The sequence below is a fragment of the Pleurodeles waltl genome, chromosome 10 (genome assembly GCF_031143425.1).
Source record: "Pleurodeles waltl isolate 20211129_DDA chromosome 10, aPleWal1.hap1.20221129, whole genome shotgun sequence".
Classification (NCBI taxonomy): domain Eukaryota; kingdom Metazoa; phylum Chordata; class Amphibia; order Caudata; family Salamandridae; genus Pleurodeles; species Pleurodeles waltl.
In genome coordinates this window covers 1077403058-1077426732 of record NC_090449.1, presented here as the reverse complement: position 1 = coordinate 1077426732, position 23675 = coordinate 1077403058, and the positions used below count along the sequence as shown (strand labels likewise).

The following is a 23675-nucleotide window of genomic DNA, read 5'->3' as shown; positions in this document are numbered from 1 at the left end:
GCTTTACACTCTGTCGATGTCTGGTACCAGCCTGTGGTACTTCAGGCTTGTGCTTTACACTCTCATGAAGTCTAATGCCAGCCTGTGGTATCTCAGGGCTGCGCGTAACAGTCTGACGAAGGCTAGTACCAGATAGTGGTACTGCAGACCTGTGCTTTACACTCTCATGAAGCCTAGAACCAGCCTGTGGTACTGCAGACATGTGCTTTACACCCTCACGAAGCCTAGTACTAGCCAGTACTGCAGTCTTGAGCTTTACTCTCTGGTGAAGCCTAGTACCAGCTTGTGGTACTGCATTTTTGTGCTTTTAACTCTCACAAACCCTAGTGCCAGCCTGTGGTACTGCAGGCTTGTGCTTTATACCCTCACGAAGCCTAGTACTGGCCAGTACTGCAGTCTTGAGCTTTACTCTCTGGTGAAGCCTAGTACCAGCTATTGGTACTGCATTTTTGTGCTTTACACTCTCACAAACCCTAGTACCAGCCTGTGGTACTGCAGGACTGTGCTTTACACTCTCACGAAGCCTAGTACGAGCCTGCAGTGCTGTAGGCTAGTGCTTTACACTCTCATGAAGCCTAGTACTAGCCACTACTGCAGTCTTGCGCTTTACACTCTCACGAAGCCTAGTACCAGCCTGTGGTACTGCATTCTTGCGCTTTATACTCTCACGAAGCCTAGTACCAACCTGTGGTACTGCAGGCTTGTGCTTTATACTCTCACGAAGCCTAGTACCAGCTTGTGGTACTGCAGAATTGTGCTTTACACTCTGTCGACGTCTGGTACCAGCCTGTGGTACTTCAGGCTTGTGCTTTATACTCTCACGAAGCCTAGTACCAGCTTGTGGTACTGCAGAATTGTGCTTTACACTCTGTCGACGTCTGATACCAGCCTGTGGTACTTCAGGCTTGTGCTTTACACTCTCATGAAGCCTAGAACCAGCCCGTGGTACTGCAGGCTTGTGCTATACACTCTCACGAAGCCTAGTACCAGCCTATGGTACTGCAGGCTTCTGTTTACACTCTGTCGACGTCTGGTACCAGCCTGTGGTAATTCAGGCTTGTGCTTTACACTCTCACAAACCCTAGTACCAGCCTGTGGTAGTGCAGGCCTGTGCTTTATACCATCACAAAGCCTATTACCAGCCTGTGGTACTGCAGACCTGTGCTTTACACTCTCATGAAGCCTAGTACCAGCCTGTGGTACTGCAGGATTGTGCCTTACACTCTTACAAATGCTAGTTCCAGCCTATGGTAGTGCAGGCTTGTGCTTTATACCCTCACAAAGCCTATTACCAGCCTGTGTGTAGGAGGCTGGACTGGCTTGTAGTGAGTACCAAGGGGTACTTGCACCTTGCACCAGGCCCAGTTATCCCTTATTAGTGTATAGGGTGTCTAGCAGCTTAGGCTGATAGATAATGGTAGCTTAGCAGAGCAGCTTAGGCTGAACTAGGAGACGTGTGAAGCTACTACAGTACCACTTAGTGTCATATGTACAATATCATAAGAAAACACAATACACAGTTATACTAAAAATACAGGGAGTGCAGAATTATTAGGCAAATGAGTATTTTGACCACATCATCCTCTTTATGCATGTTGTCTTACTCCAAGCTGTATAGGCTCGAAAGCCTACTACCAATTAAGCCTATTAGGTGATGTGCATCTCTGTAATGAGAAGGGGTGTGGTCTAATGACATCAACACCCTATATCAGGTGTGCATAATTATTAGGCAACTTCCTTTCCTTTGGCAAAATGGGTCAAAAGAAGGACTTGACAGGCTCAGAAAAGTCAAAAATAGTGAGATATCTTGCAGAGGGATGCAGCACTCTTAAAATTGCAAAGCTTCTGAAGCGTGATCATCGAACAATCAAGCGTTTCATTCAAAATAGTCAACAGGGTCGCAAGAAGTGTGTGGAAAAACCAAGGCGCAAAATAACTGCCCATGAACTGAGAAAAGTCAAGCGTGCAGCTGCCACGATGCCACTTGCCACCAGTTTGGCCATATTTCAGAGCTGCAACATCACTGGAGTGCCCAAAAGCACAAGGTGTGCAATACTCAGAGACATGGCCAAGGTAAGAAAGGCTGAAAGACGACCACCACTGAACAAGACACACAAGCTGAAACGTCAAGACTGGGCCAAGAAATATCTCAAGACTGATTTTTCTAAGGTTTTATGGACTGATGAAATGAGAGTGAGTCTTGATGGGCCAGATGGATGGGCCCGTGGCTGGATTGGTAAAGGGCAGAGAGCTCCAGTCCGACTCAGACGCCAGCAAGGTGGAGGTGGAGTACTGGTTTAGGCTGGTATCATCAAAGATGAGCTTGTGGGGCCTTTTCGGGTTGAGGATGGAGTCAAGCTCAACTCCCAGTCCTACTGCCAGTTCCTGGAAGACACCTTCTTCAAGCAGTGGTACAGGAAGAAGTCTGCATCCTTCAAGAAAAACATGATTTTCATGCAGGACAATGCTCCATCACACGCGTCCAAGTACTCCACAGCGTGGCTGGCAAGAAAGGGTATAAAAGAAGGAAATCTAATGACATGGCCTCCTTTTTCACCTGATCTGAACCCCATTGAGAACCTGTGGTCCATCATCAAATGTGAGATTTACAAGGAGGGAAAACAGTACACCTTTCTGAACAGTGTCTGGGAGGCTGTGGTTGCTGCTGCACGCAATGTTGATGGTGAACAGATCAAAACACTGACAGAATCCATGGATGGCAGGCTTTTGAGTGTCCTTGCAAAGAAAGGTGGCTATATTGGTCACTGATTTGTTTTTGTTTTGTTTTTGAATGTCAGAAATGTATATTTGTGAATGTTGAGATGTTATATTGGTTTCACTGGTAATAATAATTAATTGAAATGGGTATATATTTTTTTTTGTTAAGTTGCCTAATAATTATGCACAGTAATAGTCACCTGCACACACAGATATCCCCCTAACATAGCTAAAACTAAAAACAAACTAAAAACTACTTCCAAAAATATTCAGCTTTGATATTAATGAGTTTTTTGGGTTCATTGAGAACATGGTTGTTGTTCAATAATAAAATTAATCCTCAAAAATACAACTTGCCTAATAATTCTGCACTCCCTGTAAAGGTACTTTATTTTTATGACAATATGCCAAAGTATCTTAGAGTGTACCCTCAGTGAGAGGATAGGAAATATACACAAGATATATATACACAATAGCAAAAATATGCAGTATAGTCTTAGAAAACAGTGCAAACAATGTATAGTTACAATAGGATGCAATGGGGAAACATAGGGATAGGGGCAACACAAACCATATACTCCAAAAGTGGAATGCGAACCACGAATGGACCCCAAACCTATGTGACCTTGTAGAGGGTCGCTGGGACTATTAGAAAATAGTGAGAGTTAGAAAAATAACCCTCCCCAAGACCCTGAAAAGTGAGTGCAAAGTGCACTAAAGTTCCCCTAAGGACAAAGAAGTCGTGTTAGAGGAATAATGCAGGAAAGACACAAACCAGCAATGCAACAACTGTGGATTTCCAATCTAGGGTACCTGTGGAACAAGGGGACCAAGTCCAAAAGTCACAAGCAAGTCGGAGATGGGCAGATGCCCAGGAAATGCCAGCTGCGGGTGCAAAGAAGCTTCTACTGGACAGAAGAAGCTGAGGTTTCTGCAGGAACAAAAAGGACTAGAGACTTCCCCTTTGGTGGACGGATCCCTCTCGCCTTGGAGAGTCGTGCAGAAGTGTTTTCCCGCCGGAAGGACGCCAACAAGCCTTGCTAGTTGCAAATCGTGCGTTTGGCGTTTTTGGACGCTGCTGGAGCCCAGGAGAGACCAGAAGGTCGCAAATTGGACCTGAAGAGAGAGGGGACGTCGAGCAAGACAAAGAGCCCTAACTGAAGCAGGTAGCACCCGGAGAAGTGCCAGAAACCGGCACTACAAGATGCGTGAAACGGTGCTCGCCGAAGTTGCACAAAGGAGTCCCACGTCGCCGGAGACCAACTTAGAAAGTCGTGCAATGCAGGTTAGAGTGCCGTGGACCCAGGCTTGGCTGTGCACAAAGGATTTCCGCCGGAAGTGCACAGGGGCCGGAGTAGCTGCAAAGTCGCAGTTCCCAGCAATGCAGCCCAGCGAGGTGAGGCAAGGACTTACCTCCACCAAACTTGGGCTGAAGAGCCACTGGACTGTGGGGGTCACTTGGACAGAGTCGCTGGATTCGAGGGACCTCGCTCGTCGTGCTGAGAGGAGACCCAAGGGACCGGTAATGCAGCTTTTTGGTGCCTGCGGTTGCAGGGGGAAGATTCCGTCGACCCACGGGAGATTTCTTCGGAGCTTCTGGTGCAGAGAGGAGGCAGGCTACCCCCACAGCATGCACAAGCAGGAAAACAGTCGAGAAGGCGGCAGGATCAGAGTTACAGAGTTGCAGTAGTCGTCTTTGCTACTATGTTGCAGGTTTGCAGGCTTCCAGCGCGGTCAGCAGTCGATTCCTTATCAGAAGGTGAAGAGAGAGATGCAGAGGAACTCGGATGAGCTCTTGCATTCGTTATCTAAAGTTTCCCCAGAGACAGAGACCCTAAATAGCCAGAAAAGAGGGTTTGGCTACCTAGGAGAGAGGATAGGCTACTAACACCTGAAGGAGCCTATCAGCAGGAGTCTCTGACGTCACCTGGTGGCACTGGCCACTCAGAGCAGTCCAGTGTGCCAGCAGCACCTCTGTTTCCAAGATGGCAGAGGTCTGGAGCACACTGGAGGAGCTCTGGACACCTCCCAGGGGAGGTGCAGGTCAAGGGAGTGGTCACTCCCCTTTCCTTTGTCCAGTTTCGCGCCAGAGCAGGGGCTAAGGGGTCCCTGAACCGGTGTAGACTGGCTTATGCAGAATTGGGCACATCTGTGCCCAAGAAAGCATTTCCAGAGGCTGGGGGAGGCTACTCCTCCCCTGCCTTCACACCATTTTCCAAAGGGAGAGGGTGTCACACCCTCTCTCAGAGGAAGTTCTTTGTTCTGCCATCCTGGGCCAGGCCTGGCTGGACCCCAGGAGGGCAGATGCCTGTCTGAGGGGTTGGCAGCAGCAGCAGCTGCAGTGAAAGGCAGTTTGGCAGTACCAGGGTCTGTGCTACAGACCACTGGGATCATGGGATTGTGCCAACTATGCCAGGATGGCATAATGGGGGCAATTCCATGATCATAGACATGTTACATGGCCATATTCGGAGTTACCATTGTGAAGCTACATATAGGTAGTGACCTATATGTAGTGCACGCGTGTAATGGTGTCCCCGCACTCACAAAGTTCAGGGAATTGGCTCTGAACAATGTGGGGGCACCTTGGCTAGTGCCAGGGTGCCCTCACACTAAGTAACTTTGCACCTAACCTTTACCAGGTAAAGGTTAGACATATAGGTGACTTATAAGTTACTTAAGTGCAGTGTAAAATGGCTGTGAAATAACGTGGACGTTATTTCACTCAGGCTGCAGTGGCAGGCCTGTGTAAGAATTGTCAGAGCTCCCTATGGGTGGCAAAAGAAATGCTGCAGCCCATAGGGATCTCCTGGAACCCCAATACCCTGGGTACCTCAGTACCATATACTAGGGAATTATAAGGGTGTTCCAGTAAGCCAATGTAAATTGGTAAAAATGGTCACTAGCCTGTTAGTGACAATTTGGAAAGAAATGAGAGAGCATAACCACTGAGGTTCTGATTAGCAGAGCATCAGTGAGACAGTTAGTCACTACACAGGTAACACATTCAGGCACACTTAGGAGCACTGGGGCCCTGGGTTACCAGGGTCCCAGTGACACATACAACTAAAACAACATATATACAGTGAAAAATGGGGGTAACATGCCAGGCAAGATGGTACTTTCCTACACAACCCCCCCCCAAACGAAGGACAATAAGACTAGCCATGACCTGATGAGTCTTCATTGTCTAAGTGGAAATATCTGGAGAGTCCATCTGCATTGGAGTGGCTACTCCCAGGTCTATGTTCCACTGTATAGTCCATTCCCTGTAGGGATATGGACCACCTCAACAATTTAGGATTTTCACCTTTCATTTGTTTTAGCCAAAGTAGAGGTTTGTGGTCTGTCTGAACAATGAAGTGAGTGCCAAAAAGGTATGGCCTCAACTTCTTCAGAGCCCAGACCACAGCAAAGGCCTCCCTCTCAATGGCAGACCAACGCTTTTCTCTAGGGGTCAACCTCCTACTAATAAAAGCAACAGGTTGATCCTGGCCCTCAGAATTAAGTTGTGATAGGACTGCCCCTACTCCTAATTCAGATGCATCAGTTTGGACATAGAATTTTTTAGAGTAACAAGGGCTTTTCAGGACAGGTGCAGAGCACATGGCCTGCTTCAGCTCCTCAAAAGCTTTCTGACAGCTTGCTGTCCATAATACCTTTTTAGGCATTTTCTTGGATGTGAGGTCATTAAGAGGGGCTGCAATGGAGCCATAGTTCTTAATGAACCTCCTGTAATACCCAGTGAGGCCTAGGAAGGCTCTCACCTGAGTCTGAGTGGTAGGGGGAACCCAATCAATAATACTTTGGATTTTCCCCTGAAGTGGTGCAATCTGTTCCCCACCAACAAGGTGTCCCAGATAAACCACCTTACCCTGCCCTATCTGGCACTTTGAAGCCTTGATAGTGAGGCCTGCCTTTTGCAGGGCCTCCAAAACTTTCCATAGGTGGACCAGGTGATCATCCCAGCTGGAGCTAAAGACAGCTATATCGTCCAAATATGCTGCACTGAAAGCTTCCAGCCCTTGCAGGACTGTGTTCACCAACCTCTGAAAAGTGGCAGGTGCATTTTTCAAACCAAAAGGCATTACAGTAAACTGGTAATGTCCTCCAATGGTAGAAAATGCAGTCTTAGGTTTAGCATCTTCTGATAATTTGATCTGCCAATACCCTGCAGTCAAATCAAAAGTGCTTAGATACTTGGCAGATGCCAGTGTATCTATAAGCTCATCTGCCCTGGGTATAGGGTGAGCATCAGTTTTGGTTACCAAGTTGAGACCTCTATAGTCTACACAAAACCGCATTTCCTTCTTTCCATCTTTAGAATTGGGTTTTGGTACCAGTACCACAGGAGAAGCCCATGGACTGTCAGAGTGCTCAACCACTCCTAGTTCCAACATTTTCTGAACTTCTTGCTTTATGCAGTCCCTGACATGGTCAGGCTGCCTATAGATCTTACTTTTGACAGGTAAACTGTCTCCAGTATCTATAGTGTGCTCACACCAAGAAGTGGTACCTGGCACAGTAGAGAAGAGTTCAGAGAATTGATCTAGGAGATTTATGCAATTGTCTTTCTGCTCAGCAGTAAGACAATCAGCCAAAACTACACCTTCCACAAGAGCATCTTGATCTGTGGAAGAGAAGAGATCAGGTAGAGGATCACTGTCTTCTTCCTGTCCCTCATCAGTTGCCATGAGCAGGGTGAGATCAGCCCTGTCATAGTAGGGTTTCAGGCGGTTGACATGGAGCACCCTAAGGGGACTCCTGGCAGTGCCTAAGTCAACTAAATAGGTGACTTCTCCCTTCTTTTCAACAATTGTGTGGGGACCACTCCATTTATCTTGGAGTGCTCTTGGGGCCACAGGCTCCAAGACCCACACTTTCTGCCCTGGTTGGTACTGAACCAAAACAGCCTTCTGATCATGCCATTGCTTCTGGAGCTCTTGGCTGGCCTGAAGGTTTTTACTGGCCTTTTTCATGTACTCAGCCATCCTTGATCTGAGGCCAAGTACATAGTCCACAATATCCTGCTTAGGAGCTTTTAAAGGTTGTTCCCAACCCTCCTTTACAAGTGTGAGTGGACCCCTAACAGGGTGTCCAAAAAGAAGTTCAAAGGGGCTGAAGCCCACTCCTTTCTGGGGTACCTCCCTGTAGGCAAAAAGGAGGCATGGTGGAAGGATATCCCATCTCCTGCGGAGTTTTTCAGGGAGACCCATAATCATGCCTTTGAGAGTTTTATTAAATCTCTCCACCAGTCCATTTGTTTGTGGATGATAGGGTGTTGTGAACTTGTACGTTACACCACACTCCTTCCACATGGCCTTTAAGTATGCAGACATGAAATTGCTTCCTCTGTCTGATACTACTTCCTTTGGGAAGCCCACCCTGGAAAATATTCCCAGGAGGGCCTTTGCCACTGCAGGAGCTGTAGTGGTCCTTAAAGGAATAGCTTCAGGATATCTTGTGGCATGGTCCACTACCACTAAGATAAACCTATTGCCTGAAGGAGTAGGAGGGTCAAGGGGGCCAACTATGTCAACCCCTACCCTTTCAAAGGGAACCACAGGCAGTGGGATAAGGGGTGCCTTTGGAGTGCCACCTGTCTTGCCACTGGCTTGACAGGTTTCGCAGGACTTACAAAATTCCTTTGTGTCCTCAGACATCCTAGGCCAATGAAACAGGGGAACAAGCCTGTCCCAAGTTTTCATTTGTCCTAGATGCCCAGCTAAGGGAATGTCATGTGCCAGTGTTAGGAGGAACTTTCTGTACTCCTGAGGAATCACTAATCTCCTGGCAGCTCCAGGTTTAGGATCCCTATGCTCAGTGTACAAGAGGTTGTCCTCCCAGTAAACTCTGTGAGAGTCACTGACATCCCCATTAGCCTGTTTGACAGCTTGCTGTCTGAGACCCTCTAATGTGGGACAGGTTTGCTGTGCCACACTCAGCTCCTCTCTGGCAGGCCCCCCTTCACCCAAAAGCTCAGCAGTGTCTGCTTCCAGCTCCTCTGGTGTAGGTTCTGCACAGGGAGGGAATTCTTCTTCCTCAGAAGTTGAATCCACTGTAGAGGGAGGGATAGTAGGAAGTGGTTTGCTTCTACTAGCCCTAGCTTTAGGGAGCACTTGGTCCATTGTTCCAGGATCCAAGCTTCCCTGTCCTTTTTGCTTTTTGGCCTGAGCCCTTGTCAAAGCAAAAATATGCCCTGGGATGCCCAGCATTGCTGCATGTGCCTCCAACTCCACATCTGACCAAGCTGATGTCTCCAAATCATTCCCTAATAGACAGTCTACAGGTAAATCTGAAGCTACCACAACTTTCTTTGGACCAGTTACCCCCCCCCCAGTTGAGATTTACAACAGCCATGGGGTGGCTTTGTGTTATGTTGTGAGCATCGGTTACTTGGTACTGGTGTCCAAGTATGTGTTGTTCAGGGTGCACCAGTTTCTCAATCACCATTGTGACACTGGCACCTGTGTCCCTGTAGGCCTGGACCTCAACACCATTTATTAGGGTTAGTTGCTTGTACTTCTCCAAGTTATGGGGGCAAGCAACCAAAGTGGCTAAATCAATAGCCCCTTCAGAGACTAAAGTAGCCTCTGTGGTCTCCCTAATCAGACCAACCCCAACTAAGTTACCAAAAGTGAGCCCAGCTACTCCCTTGGATTGGCTATTAGTAGGTTTGCTCCCACCACCACTGCTATTAGTAGGGACACTAGGTGTAGCAGTAGGGGTTGTAGTGGTAGGAGCAGTGGTGCCTTTCTTTGGACAACTGGGATCTGTTGTCCAATGGCCTTTTATTTTACATAAATAGCACCATGGTTTATTTTCCTTGTTCTGATTAAAGGAGGATTTGGACCCACCACCCCCACCAGAGTGTTTTTGTGGGCCTGATGAAGACTCATTTTTAGATTTGTCCCCACCCTTGTCTGAAGACTTACCATCCTTCTTTTTGTTGCCATCTTTGTCACCCCCTGTATGAACTTTTCTGTTCACTCTTGTTCTGACCCATTTGTCTGCCTTCTTTCCCAATTCTTGGGGAGAGGTCAGATCAGAGTCCACCAAGTACTGGTGCAACAAATCAGACACACAATTATTAAGAATATGCTCTCTCAGGATTAAGTTATACAGGCTTTCATAATCAGTAACTTTACTGCCATGTAACCACCCCTCCAAGGCCTTCACTGAATGGTCAATGAAATCAACCCAGTCTTGTGAAGACTCCTTTTTGGTCTCTCTGAACTTTATCCTGTACTGTTCAGTGGTTAAGCCATAACCATCCAGGAGTGCATTCTTAAGAACTTGGAAATTATTAGCATCATTTTCTTTCACAGTAAGGAGCCTATCCCTACCTTTTCCACTAAATGATAGCCATAGGATAGCAGCCCACTGCCTTTGAGGGACATCCTGTACAACACAGGCCCTCTCAAGTGCAGCAAACCACTTGTTAATGTCATCCCCCTCCTTACAAGGGGGAACTATCTTGTGCAGATTCCTGGAATCATGCTCTTTTGCAGGATGACTATGGGGAATACTGCTGCTGCCACCATGGGTATCTAAACCCAACTTCTGTCTTTCCTTCTCTAATTCAAAAGACTGTCTATCCAAATCCAGCTGTTGCTTTTTAAGCTTCAGTCTGGTTTGTTCCACCCTCAACTTATTGAGTTCCCTCTCTAACATTCTGTCATCAGGGTTGGTGGGAGGGACATTCCTAGAAACAGAGCTATGATGGGAATGAACAGAAGGAGACCTGTCCCTTACAGAAGCCACCCTAACAGCTTGGTTAACAGAAACATTACTACCAGTATGGTGAGAATAAATGCTTTTGCTATAATGTGAGACAACACTATTTATATGGTGTGGCTCATCATCATTACCATCTATGCTAGATTGTCTAGTAATGGGCAGGCTAGGAAGTTTCTTTCCTGAATCTTTTCCTGGGGGAGTCCCTGAATCAGATTGAGAACTATTAGGTACTTTTTCAACAGATGAGGCACCTATGGCCTTATCCTGTTCTCTAAGCATGTTAAGTAACAGTTCCAAGGAAGGATTCTTCCCTACACTCAAACCTCTCTCTATACAGAGACCCTTGCTCTTTTCCAGCTAAGGTTGTCATATGCAAGTTTGGACAGATCAACATTTTGGCCTGTGCCAGACATTTTTAGAGAGAGTTAAAGTGATAGTAAAAGATAAAAAGTTTGTCAGAGCTTTTAGAAAGACAGAGAAAAAAAACTTTTTAAACTTTTTACAACTTTTTAGAAAGTTAGAAGTACTTTTCAGCACTTAGAAAAGAGTGAAAAGAGGAAATGCAAAACTTTTTGGCTATGTGTATATACACTGACCTTGTTTTGTATATTTTTCTCTTATGAAAAGTACAATGACAAGAGTGGTATGTAGTCTCAAGCACTTATCCCACCACTGCACAACCAATGTAGGAGGCTGGACTGGCTTGTAGTGAGTACCAAGGGGTACTTGCACCTTGCACCAGGCCCAGTTATCCCTTATTAGTGTATAGGGTGTCTAGCAGCTTAGGCTGATAGATAATGGTAGCTTAGCAGAGCAGCTTAGGCTGAACTAGGAGACGTGTGAAGCTACTACAGTACCACTTAGTGTCATATGTACAATATCATAAGAAAACACAATACACAGTTATACTAAAAATAAAGGTACTTTATTTTTATGACAATATGCCAAAGTATCTTAGAGTGTACCCTCAGTGAGATGATAGGAAATATACACAAGATATATATATACAATAGCAAAAATATGCAGTATAGTCTTAGAAAACAGTGCAAACAATGTATAGTTACAATAGGATGCAATGGGGAAACATAGGGATAGGGGCAACACAAACCATATACTCCAAAAGTGGAATGCGAACCACGAATGGACCCCAAACCTATGTGACCTTGTAGAGGGTCGCTGGGACTATTAGAAAATAGTGAGAGTTAGAAAAATAACCCTCCCCAAGACCCTGAAAAGTGAGTGCAAAGTGCACTAAAGTTCCCCCAAGGACAAAGAAGTCGTGTTAGAGGAATAATGCAGGAAAGACACAAACCAGCAATGCAACAACTGTGGATTTCCAATCTAGGGTACCTGTGGAACAAGGGGACCAAGTCCAAAAGTCACAAGCAAGTCGGAGATGGGCAGATGCCCAGGAAATGCCAGCTGCGGGTGCAAAGAAGCTTCTACTGGACAGAAGAAGCTGAGGTTTCTGCAGGAACGAAAAGGGCTAGAGACTTCCCCTTTGGTGGACGGACTCCTCTCGCCTTAGAGAGTCGTGCAGAAGTGTTTTCCCGCCGGAAGAACGCCAACAAGCCTTGCTAGTCGCAAATCGTGCGTTTGGCGTTTTTGGACGCTGCTGGGGCCCAGGAGGGACCAGGAGGTCGCAAATTGGACCTGAAGAGAGAGGAGACGTCGAGCAAGACAAAGAGCCCTCACTGAAGCAGATAGCTCCCAGAGAAGTGCCAGAAACAGGCACTACAAGGATGCGTGAAACGGTGCTCGCCGAAGTTGCACAAAGGAGTCCCACGTCGCCGGAGACCAACTTAGAAAGTCGTGCAATGCAGGTTAGAGTGCCGTGGACCCAGGCTTGGCTGTGCACAAAGGATTTCCGCCGAAAGTGCACAGGGGCCGGAGTAGCTGCAAAGTCGCGGTTCCCAGCAATGCAGCCCAGCGAGGTGAGGCAAGGACTTACCTCCACCAAACTTGGGCTGAAGAGTCACTGGACTGTGGGGGTCACTTGGACAGAGTCGCTGGATTCGAGGGACCTCGCTCGTCGTGCTGAGAGGAGACCCAAGGGACCAGTAATGCAGCTTTTTGGTGCCTGCGGTTGCAGGGGGAAGATTCCGTCGACCCACTGGAGATTTCTTCGGAGCTTCTGGTGCAGAGAGGAGGCAGGCTACCCCCACAGCATGCACAAGCAGGAAAACAGTCGAGAAGGCGGCAGGATCAGCGTTACAGAGTTGCAGTAGTCGTCTTTGCTACTATGTTGCAGGTTTGCAGGCTTCCAGCGCGGTCAGCAGTCGATTCCTTATCAGAAGGTGAAGAGAGAGATGCAGAGGAACTCGGATGAGCTCTTGCATTCGTTATCTAAAGTTTCCCCAGAGACAGAGACCCTAAATAGCCAGAAAAGAGGGTTTGGCTACCTAGGAGAGAGGATAGGCTACTAACACCTGAAGGAGCCTATCAGCAGGAGTCTCTGACGTCACCTGGTGGCACTGGCCACTCAGAGCAGTCCAGTGTGCCAGCAGCACCTCTGTTTCCAAGATGGCAGAGGTCTGGAGCACACTGGAGGAGCTCTGGACACCTCCCAGGGGAGGTGCAGGTCAGGGGAGTGGTCACTCCCCTTTCCTTTGTCCAGTTTCGCGTCAGAGCAGGGGCTAAGGGGTCCCTGAACCGGTGTAGACTGGCTTATGCAGAATTGGGCACATCTGTGCCCAAGAAAGCATTTCCAGAGGCTGGGGGAGGCTACTCCTCCCCTGCCTTCACACCATTTTCCAAAGGGAGAGGGTGTCACACCCTCTCTCAGAGGAAGTTCTTTGTTCTGCCATCCTGGGCCAGGCCTGGCTGGACCCCAGGAGGGCAGATGCCTGTCTGAGGGGTTGGCAGCAGCAGCAGCTGCAGTGAAACCCCAGGAAGGGCAGTTTGGCAGTACCAGGGTCTGTGCTACAGACCACTGGGATCATGGGATTGTGCCAACTATGCCAGGATGGCATAGAGGGGGCAATTCCATGATCATAGACATGTTACATGGCCATATTCGGAGTTACCATTGTGAAGCTACATATAGGTAGTGACCTATATGTAGTGCACGCGTGTAATGGTGTCCCCGCACTCACAAAGTTCAGTGAATTGGCTCTGAACAATGTGGGGGCACCTTGGCTAGTGCCAGGGTGCCCTCACACTAAGTAACTTTGCACCTAACCTTTACCAGGTAAAGGTTAGACATATAGGTGACTTATAAGTTACTTAAGTGCAGTGTAAAATGGCTGTGAAATAACGTGGACGTTATTTCACTCAGGCTGCAGTGGCAGGCCTGTGTAAGAATTGTCAGAGCTCCCTATGGGTGGCAAAAGAAATGCTGCAGCCCATAGGGATCTCCTGGAACCCCAATACCCTGGGTACCTCAGTACCATATACTAGGGAATTATAAGGGTGTTCCAGTAAGCCAATGTAAATTGGTAAAAATGGTCACTAGCCTGTCAGTGACAATTTGGAAAGAAATGAGAGAGCATAACCACTGAGGTTCTGGTTAGCAGAGCCTCAGTGAGACAGTTAGTCACTACACAGGTAACACATTCAGGCACACTTATGAGCACTGGGGCCCTGGGTTACCAGGGTCCCAGTGACACATACAACTAAAACACATATATACAGTGAAAAATGGGGGTAACATGCCAGGCAAGATGGTACTTTCCTACACTGTGCTACTGCATTTTTGTGCTTTACACTCTCATGAAGCCTAGAACCAGCCTGTGGTACTGCAGACATGTGCTTTACACTCTCACGAAGCCTAGTACTAGCCAGTACTGCAGTCTTGAACTTTACTCTCTGGTGAAGCCTAGTACCATCCTGTGGTACTGCAGGATTCTGCTTTACACTCTCACAAAGCCTAGTACGAGCCTGCGGTGCTGTAGGTTTGTGCTTTACACTCTCATGAAGCCTAGTACTAGCCAGTACTGTAGTCTTGAGCTTTACACTCTCACGAAGCTTAGTACCAGCCTGTGGTACTGCATTCTTGCGCTTTACACTCTTGTGAAGCCTAGTACCAGCCTGTAGTACTGCAGACTTGTGCTTTACACCCTCACGAAGGCTAGTACCAGCCTCTGTTACTGCAGGCTTGTGCTTTACACTCTCACAAACCCTAGTACCAGCCTGTGGTACTGCAGGATTGTGCTTTACACTCTCACAAAGCCTAGTACGAGCCTGTGGTAGTGCAGGCCTGTGCTTTATACCATCACGAAGCCTAGTACCAGCCTCTGTTACTGCAGGCTTGTGCCGTACACTCTCACAAAGCCTAGTACGAGCCTGTGGTAGTGCAGGCTTGTGCTTTAAACTCCCACGAAGCCTAGTACCATCCTTTGTTACTACACACTTGTGCTTTACACTCTGTCAAAGACCGGGGCGGCTCCTCCATTATAGCGGAGCAGCGTCATGTCCCCGCCAGCCGCGGCAGATGCAAAACCTTTAAAAGAAAACAATAATAAACGGTGTTTATTATCGTTTCCTTGTAAACGGGCAGGGCCATGGGGGTGATGAGCAGTGAGTGGGAGTGCACTGCACTCCCCCTCGGAGCGCATGTGTGATTGGCCGGCTGTCTCGGGCTGGCTAAAGACACATGCGCAGTAGGCTCTCTCCAGCCCAGCAAAACAGTTGGAGCGGGTGCTCCCAGTCTGCCTGGGAGCACCCGCGCTGGGCGCTCCCAGCCAATCCTAATGCTGCTCTGAGCAGTGTCAGGATTGGCCGAAGGGCAGGCTGGGAGCCTGTGCCTGCAGAGACGGAGGCGGAGAAGCGGTGCGGCGGTGAGCAAGGTAAGTGTTTTTTTATTTTTATTTTATTTTAATTCCCACCGGATCCGGCCCCCCCAGCCCTGCGCGGCACCCTGTCCCTTCCCCGAGTTGCGTGCCGCAAATGGTCAAAGACTAGTACCAGCCTGTGGTTCTGTAGTTTTGTGCTTACGCTCTTACAAATGCTAGTACCAGCCTGTGGTACTGCAGGCTTGTGCTTTACGCTCTTACAAATGCTAGTACCAGCCTGTGGTACTGCAGGCCTGTGCTTTATACCCTCACGAAGCCGAGTGCTAGCCGGTACTGCAGTCTTGAGCTTTACACTCTGTCGAAGCCTAATACCAGCCTGTGGTACTGCAGGCTTGTGCTTTACACTCTCACAAAGCCTAGTGCCAGCCTGTGGTACTGCAGGCTTGTGCTTCACACTCTCATGAAGCCTAGTACTAGCCAGTACTGTAGTCTTGCGCTTTATACTCTCACGAAGCCTAGTACCAACCTGTGGTACTGCAGGATTGTGCTTTACACTCTCACAAACCCTAGTACCAGCCTGTGGTACTGCAGGCTTGTGCTTTACGCTCTTACAAATGCTAGTACTAGCCTATGGTTCTGCAGGCTTGTGCTTTATACCCTCACGAAGCCGAGTGCTAGCCGGTACTCCAGTCTTGAGCTTTACACTCTGTTGAAGCCTAATACCAGCCTGTGGTACTGCAGGCTTGTGCTTTACACTCTCACAAAGCCTAGTGCCAGCCTGTGGTACTGCAGGCTTGTGCTTTACACTCTCACAAAGTCTAGTACCAGCCTGTGGTACTGCAAGATTGTGCTTTACACTCTCATGAAGCCTAGTACCAGCCTGTGGTACTGCAGGATTGTGCTTTACACTCTCATGAAGTCTAGTACCAGCCTGTGGTACTGCAGGATTGTGCTTTACACTCTCATGAAGCCTGGTACCAGCATGGGGGTCCTGATGTCTTGTGATTTACTCTCTCTAAAATTCTAGTACCAGCCTGTGGTACTGCAAACTTGTGCTTTACACTCTCACAAAGCCTAGTAACTGTACAGGACATCACTGTGCCTAGTAAGGACTGCACGGGATGTCAGTGTGCCTAGCATTGGCTGCACAGGACATCACTGTGCTGAGTAAAGACTGCACAGGACATCAGTGTGCCTAGTAATGACTGTACAGGACGTCACATGCTTAGTAGAGACCGTAGGAGGGATGACAGGGTGCCTAGTAAAGACTGTACAGGATGTCAGTGTGCCTAGTAAAGACTGCACAGGACATCAGTGTGACTAATAAAGACTGCACAGGACGTCACCGTGCCTAGTAAAGACTGCACAGGACGCGAGTGTGCCCAGAAAAGACTGCACAGTACATCACTCTGCCTAGTAAAGACTGCACAGGACATCAGTGTGCCTTGTAGAGACTGTACAGGACGTCAGTGTGCCTAGTAAAGACTGCACAGGACATCACTGTGCCTAGTAAAGACTGCACAGAAAGTCACTATTCCTAGTAAAGACTGCACAGGAAGTCACTATGCCTAGTAAGGACTGCACAGGACATCACTGTGCCTAGTAAATATACCACTGGATGTCAGTGGGTCTAGTAAACACTACAGAGGAAGTCACTATGCTTAGTAAGGACAGCACAGGACATCACTGTGCCTAGTAAATATACCACAGGATGTCAGTGGGCCTAGTAAAGACTGCATAGGAAGTCACTATACTTAGTAAGGACTGCACAGGACATCATTGTGCCTGGTAAATATACCACAGGATGTCAGTGGGCCTAGTAAAGACTGCACAGGAAGTCACTATGCCTAGTAAGGACTGCACAGGACATCACTGTGCCTAGTAAATATACCACAGGATGTCAGTGGGCCTAGTAAAGACTACACAGGAAGTCACTGTGCCTAGTAAAGACTGCACAGGGCGTCATTGTGCCTAGTAAAGACTGCACGGGAAGTCACTGTGCCTTGTAAGGACTTCCCAGGAAGTCACTGTGCCTAGTAAAGACTGCACAGGAATTCACTGTCCCTAGCAAAGACTGCACAGGACATCACTGTGCCTAGTAAAGACTGCACAGAAAGTCACTATTCCTAGTAAAGACTGCACAGGAAGTCACTATGCCTAGTAAGGACTGCACAGGACATCACTGTGCCTAGTAAATATACCACTGGATGTCAGTGGGCCTAGTAAAGACTGCACAAGGAAGTCACTATGCCTAATAAGGACAGCACAGGACATCACTGTGCCTAGTAAATATACCACTGGATGTCAGTGGGCCTAGTCAAGACTACACAGGAAGTCACTGTGCCTAGTAAAGACTGCACAGGAAGTCACTGTGCCTTGTAAGGACTGCACAGGACATCACTGTGCCTAGTAAATATACCACAGGATGTCAGTGTGCCTAGTAAAGACTGCACAGGACGTAATTGTGCCTAGTAAAGACTGCAGAGAATATCACTGTGCCTAGTAAAGACTGCACAGGACATCAGTGTGCCTAGTAAAGACTGCAAAGGAAGTCACTGTGCCTAGTAAAGACTGCACAGGAAGTCACTATCCCTAATAAAGATTGCATAGGACATCACTGTGCCTAGTAAAGACTGCAAAGGACGTCACTGTGCCTAGTAAAGACTCCACAGGAAGTCACTGTCCCTAGCAAAGACTGCACAGGACATCACTGTGCCTAGTAAATACTGCACAGGATGTCAGTGGGCCTAGAAAAGACTGCCCATGACGTAATTTTGCCTGGTAAAAAACGCAGAGAATATCACTGTGCCTAGAAATTACTAGAACATCAGTGTGCTGGGTAAAGACTGCACAAGATATCAGTGTGCCTAGTAAAGACTGCCCAGGATGTCAGTGTACCTAGTAATGACTGCACAGGACATTACTGTGCTGAGTAAAGACTGCACAGGAGGTTACTGTGCCTAGTAAATACTGCAGAGAATGTCACTGTGCCTAGAAATTACTGTGCAGGACATCAATGTGCCTACTAAAGACTACAGGACGTTACTGTGCATAGTAATGACTGCACAGGACGTCACTGTGCCTAGTAAGGACTACAGGATTTCGGTGTGCATAACAATGACTGCAGAGAATGTCACTGTGCCTAGTAATGACTGTACAGGACATCAGTGTGCCTAGTAAGGACTGTACGGGACATCACTGTGCCTAGCAATGACTCCACAGGCCGTCACTGTGCCTAATAGTGATTGCAGAGAATGTCGGAGTGCCTAGTAATGACTGTGCAGGATGTCAGTGTGCCTAGTAAGGACTGTACAGGACATCAGTGTGCCTAGTAATGACTGTGCAGGATATCACTGTGCTTAGTAATAACTGTGCAGGACATCCCTTCGATATCAGCTCAAATCTATGTTGATAGTTCTGTTCTCTTTGCTCTTCCACAGCCATTATCAGAGCCAGTTTTTGGAGTCCGGTCCCCAGCGCATCGGGAGCCGCTATAAGAAGGCCATATTTGTGGAATACATGGATGAAAGGTTCCGTCAAAGCAAAGTGTCTGAGACGCCTGGCACCGGACTGCTGGGGCCCGTTCTCAGAGCAGAAGTTGGCGACCAGTTTAAGGTGAGAGGATAGTCCTTGCCTGGGGCTAGGTGTCTGTGTTTGCTACTTGGCCTCGGAAATTGGGAGTGGGCAGGGGTGGTGGAAGGGGTTGAGGACATGGTGTTGTGGCAGCAGGCTGAGGTGGTGCTGGGCACTGGTGTTGAGAGCTATGGATAGGACGCTGGTGTTGAGAGCTATGGATAGGACGCTGGTGTTGAGACCTATTAATACGACGCTGGTGTTGAGAACCATGGATAGGATGCTGGTGTTGAGAACCATGGATAGGACTCTGGTGTTGAGAACTGTGAATAGAACGCTGCTGTTGAGAACTATGGATAAGACGCTGGTGTTGAGAACTATGGATAGGACACTGGTGTTCGGAACTATGAATAGGACGCTGTGGTTGAGAACTATGGATAGGACTCTGCTGTTGAGAACTATGGATAGGACGCTAGTGTTGTGAACTATGGCTAGGACGCTGTTGTTGAGAACACATGGATAGGACGCTGGTGTTGAGAACTATGGATAGGACGCTAGTGTTATGAACTATGGACAGGACGCTGGTGGTGAGAACTATGGATAGGATGCTGGTGTTGAGAACTATGGATAGGATGCTGGTGTTGGGAACTATGGATAAGACCCTGGTGTTGAGAACTATGGATAAGACACTAGCGTTGAGAACTATGGATAGGACACTGGTGTTGAGAACTATGGATAGGATGCTGGTGTTGAGAACCATGGCTAGGACGCTGGTGTTGAGAACTATGGATAGGACGCTAGTGTTGAGCACTATGGATAGGACGCTGTTGTTGAGAACATATGGATAGGACGCTGGTGTTGAGAACTATGGCTAGGACACTGGTGTTGAGAACTATGGATAGGAGGCTGTGGTTGAGAACTATGGATAGGACACTGGTGTTGAGAACTATGGATAGGATGCTGGTGTTGAGAACTATGGCTAGGATGCTGGTGTTGAGAACTATGGATAGGACGCTGTGGTTGAGAACTATGGATAGGACGCTGCTGTTGAGAACTATGGATAGGACACTGGTGTTGTGAACTATGGATAGGACGCTAGTGTTGTGAACTATGGATAGGACGCTGGTGTTGTGAACTATGGATAGGACACTAGTGTTGTGAACTATGGATAGGACGCTTGTGTTGTGAACTATGGATAGGACGCTAGTGTTGTGAACTATGGATAGGGCGCTGGTGTTGAGAACTATGGATAGGACGCTGTGGTTGAGAACTATAGATAGGACACTGGTGTTGAGAACTATGGATAGGATGCTGGTGTTGAGAACCATGGCTAGGACGCTGGTGTTGAGAACTATGGATAGGACGCTAGTGTTGAGCACTATGGATAGGACGCTGTTGTTGAGAACATATGGATAGGACGCTGGTGTTGAGAACTATGGATAGGACGCTGGTGTTGTGAACTATGGACAGGACGCTAGTGTTATGAACTATGGATAGGACGCTGGTGGTGAGAACTATGGATAGGATGCTGGTGTTGAGAACTATGGATAAGACCCTGGTGTTGGGAACTATGGATAGGATGCTGGTGTTGAGAACTATGGATAAGACACTAGCGTTGAGAACTATGGATAGGACACTGGTGTTGAGAACTATGGATAGGACACTGGTGTTGAGAACTATGGATAGGATGCTGGTGTTGAGAACCGTGGCTAAGACGCTGGTGTTGAGAACTATGGATAGGACGCTAGTGTTGAGCACAATGGATAGGACGCTGTTGTTGAGAACATATGGATAGGGCGCTGGTGTTGAGAACTATGGATAGGACGATGGTGTTGTGAACTATGGACAGGACGCTAGTGTTATGAACTATGGATAGGACGCTGGTGGTGAGAACTATGGATAGGATGCTGGTGTTGAGAACTATGGATAAGACCCTGGTGTTGGGAACTATGGCTGGGATGCTGGTGTTGAGAACTATGGATTAGACACTAGCGTTGAGAACTATGGATAGGACACTGTTGTTGAGAACTATGGATAGGACACTGGTGTTGAGAACTATGGATAGGACGCTAGTGTTGAGAACTATGGATAGGACGCTATGTGTTGAGAACTATGGATAGGATGCTGGTGTTGAGAACTATGGATAAGACGCTGGTGTTGAGAACTATGGATAGGACGCTGGTGTTGAGAACTATGGCTAGGACGCTGGTGTTGAGAACTATGGATAGGACGCTGCTGTTAAGAATTACGGGTAGGACTCTGTTGTTGAGAACTGTAGATAGGATGCTGGTGTTGAGAACTATGGATAGGATGCTGTGGTTGAGAACTATGGATAGGACACTGGTGTTGAGAACTATGGATAGGATGCTGGTGTTGAGAAATTTGGCTAGGACGCTGGTCTTGAGAACTATGGATAGGACGCTCCTGTTGAGAACTTTGGATAGGACGCTGGTGTTGAAAACTATGGATAAGACGCTGGTGTTGAGAACTATGGATAGGACTCTGGTTTTGAGAACTATGGATAAGGCACTAGCATTGAGAACTATGGATAGGACACGAGTTGGGAACTATGGATTGGACGCTGGTGTTGAGGACACTCTGAGATGTCTTCAGTTCTGCCTCACATCACCACCTTGGATTATTCCCATTTCTCAAGTTCTCGTTCCATAATACCATGCTCTGAGATGAGGTTTGGACACAGACCACTGGATACTGCATATTTCTTATTGCAACTCTTTCCTATCACCACATGTGATGTCTTTAATATAGAGGAAATTACATTGTGACAATCTAATAATCAGAAACACTTCTGCTCTGAAGCACCAGATTGCCTATTTTTCCTTGCAATTGGTAACCATAACCACCCAGATCTCTGCATTAAAAAAGTGGCAAGAACAACTTAAAGACATTCTAAATACACGTATGAGCCATGTCATGGGGTAATATGACTTACCTCGGAAAATCTAAGGGTAATAAAGAGTAAAGTAGGGGGAGATGTGCTGGGGTAAATGAGCAAGTTATTGGGAGGTGTGTTTCGTGAATTGCCTGGGAACTAGGGAGAGAGATTCAGCTTCCCTACTGTTTCCCATGGAGACCTCTTTCACCTCCTCAAGAAGACAGAACCAGACCTCACCTTCACTGCAGAAGCCTGGCTCGATGAGGATTCTGAACCCCCTTGCCACAAAGTCATCCCTTCTGATCTTCATATTATTAACAGGAATTGTAAAATTATATTGACAGATTTGGAAGAGGCCTGGCTGTCATCCATAAACAACACTACGAATAACAATACTTGAAAATCTCACTGTGGACTCCAGTGAGTCATTGATGATAAGATGTCAATCCACTCCCACTATTACCCATTCCTTCCTCTTAATATATAGATCAACATGCAGCAATGTAAACGCTAAAGATGGCCTACGTGACAGAGCAACCAACACCCATCTGAACCACCCAAACCTATACATTTTGGGAGACTTCAACATATGGTTTGACAAGAAGAATCTAACCACAACTGCAACTGTAACAACCAACCTTGAAGCCTTAAATCCACAACAAGTGGTTTCCGGCTCAACTCCTTGCGCAGTCATATTGGCCCCAATAGGACAAGCCACAGTTACAGACAACTCCTCTGTAGACTGGAGCAACCACAGCATCATCACCTTCAAGATCCACACACCAATCAATAACAACTCTTCAAAGGCAACAAAAACCACCAACAGAAAAAAACTAGACATCCAGCAGCTCAAGGCCCACCTTGAAAGAACCCCACTAAATATGCAGCAGATAGGCAAGAGCACCTTCTACAACTGGATCTCCACGGCACTGGACAAACAGATACCAACAAAGACTATATCCCAGGTTGACCACAAAAAGAACACCAACTAGGTTAATGACGACATCAAAGGAATGAAACAACAACTCAAGATTTTACAATGCAAATGGAGAAAATCAGGAGACGAAATAGACGAAAGCATGAAACTCCACTATAACCGAGCCTACAAAAGATCCAACAGAACCAAAAAGAGACACCACTAAACTACGTGCATAACTGAAGCAGACTGCCTATCCAAAGAAATCCATAAACTCTAACAGAATTCTGCAGTCCAGAGTGCCTAAACACAGAAACACCATGATCACAAGACTTCTGTGACCAAATCTCCAATGCGTTGACACCTTCACGGGTGATTTGCTCCGCTATACAAATTCTGATTGATTGATTGAATGATTTAATCTAAAAAAAATGGCAACGTTTTTAAATTACTTGAAGGAAAACATGGACAACACCACAACAATGCATGACCTGAACACCACTGAATACCTACAATACCCTGTCACAAAAAACGATTACCTTGATGTTGTCGTTGCAGCCAGACTACCAAGGGCACCGTCAGACTCAGCACCCCCAAGAATCTTTAAAGATATCCTTCACTCAGTCTGTGCAGGAGAGGCAGCCAGATGCCTACTCAACAGGTTCCTGGAACAACGTGCATTCCCATCCGAGGTCAAAACCTCCTACATCAGACCTCTCTTCAAAAAGAAAACCCTTGGCCCATCTGATCAGCAAACTAGAGACCCAGATCAAATGGGCCATTTCTCGCTGTCTCGCTGTCCATGTGGTCTTTATGGTTTTCTTTTTTAGAAAAAATCAGTGCCCTTTTGAATGTTTCAACAGTACGTCCATCAGAATAGTATGACGCTCCAGCCACATAAGGAGTATAAAGCCTACATTGGACTAAGTCATATGAGAGGAACTGGGAGTACAACTCCCATGATTCCTGACATGTCAGGGACGCAGGTATGTCACTGTGTACTCTTTGCGGGACACAATCAGATGCTGAGAGTGAGACAGAAATAGTGGCTCCCACTCTCACTAGTATGGCGAACCGGGTGGAGAGCGGGACTTCCAGG

The 23675-nt window shown here is 47.3% G+C and overlaps 1 protein-coding gene across 1 annotated transcript in view; it reads left to right on the top strand.

Annotated features, from left to right (window-relative positions):
* F8 (coagulation factor VIII) overlaps positions 1-23675 on the top strand; it is a 463887-nt gene that overhangs the window by 177952 nt on the left and 262260 nt on the right. Inside the window, exon 9 of the mRNA XM_069212149.1 lies at positions 18632-18806. Coding sequence (XP_069068250.1) covers positions 18632-18806 — 175 coding nt within the window. The remainder of the gene's footprint in view (positions 1-18631; positions 18807-23675) is intronic.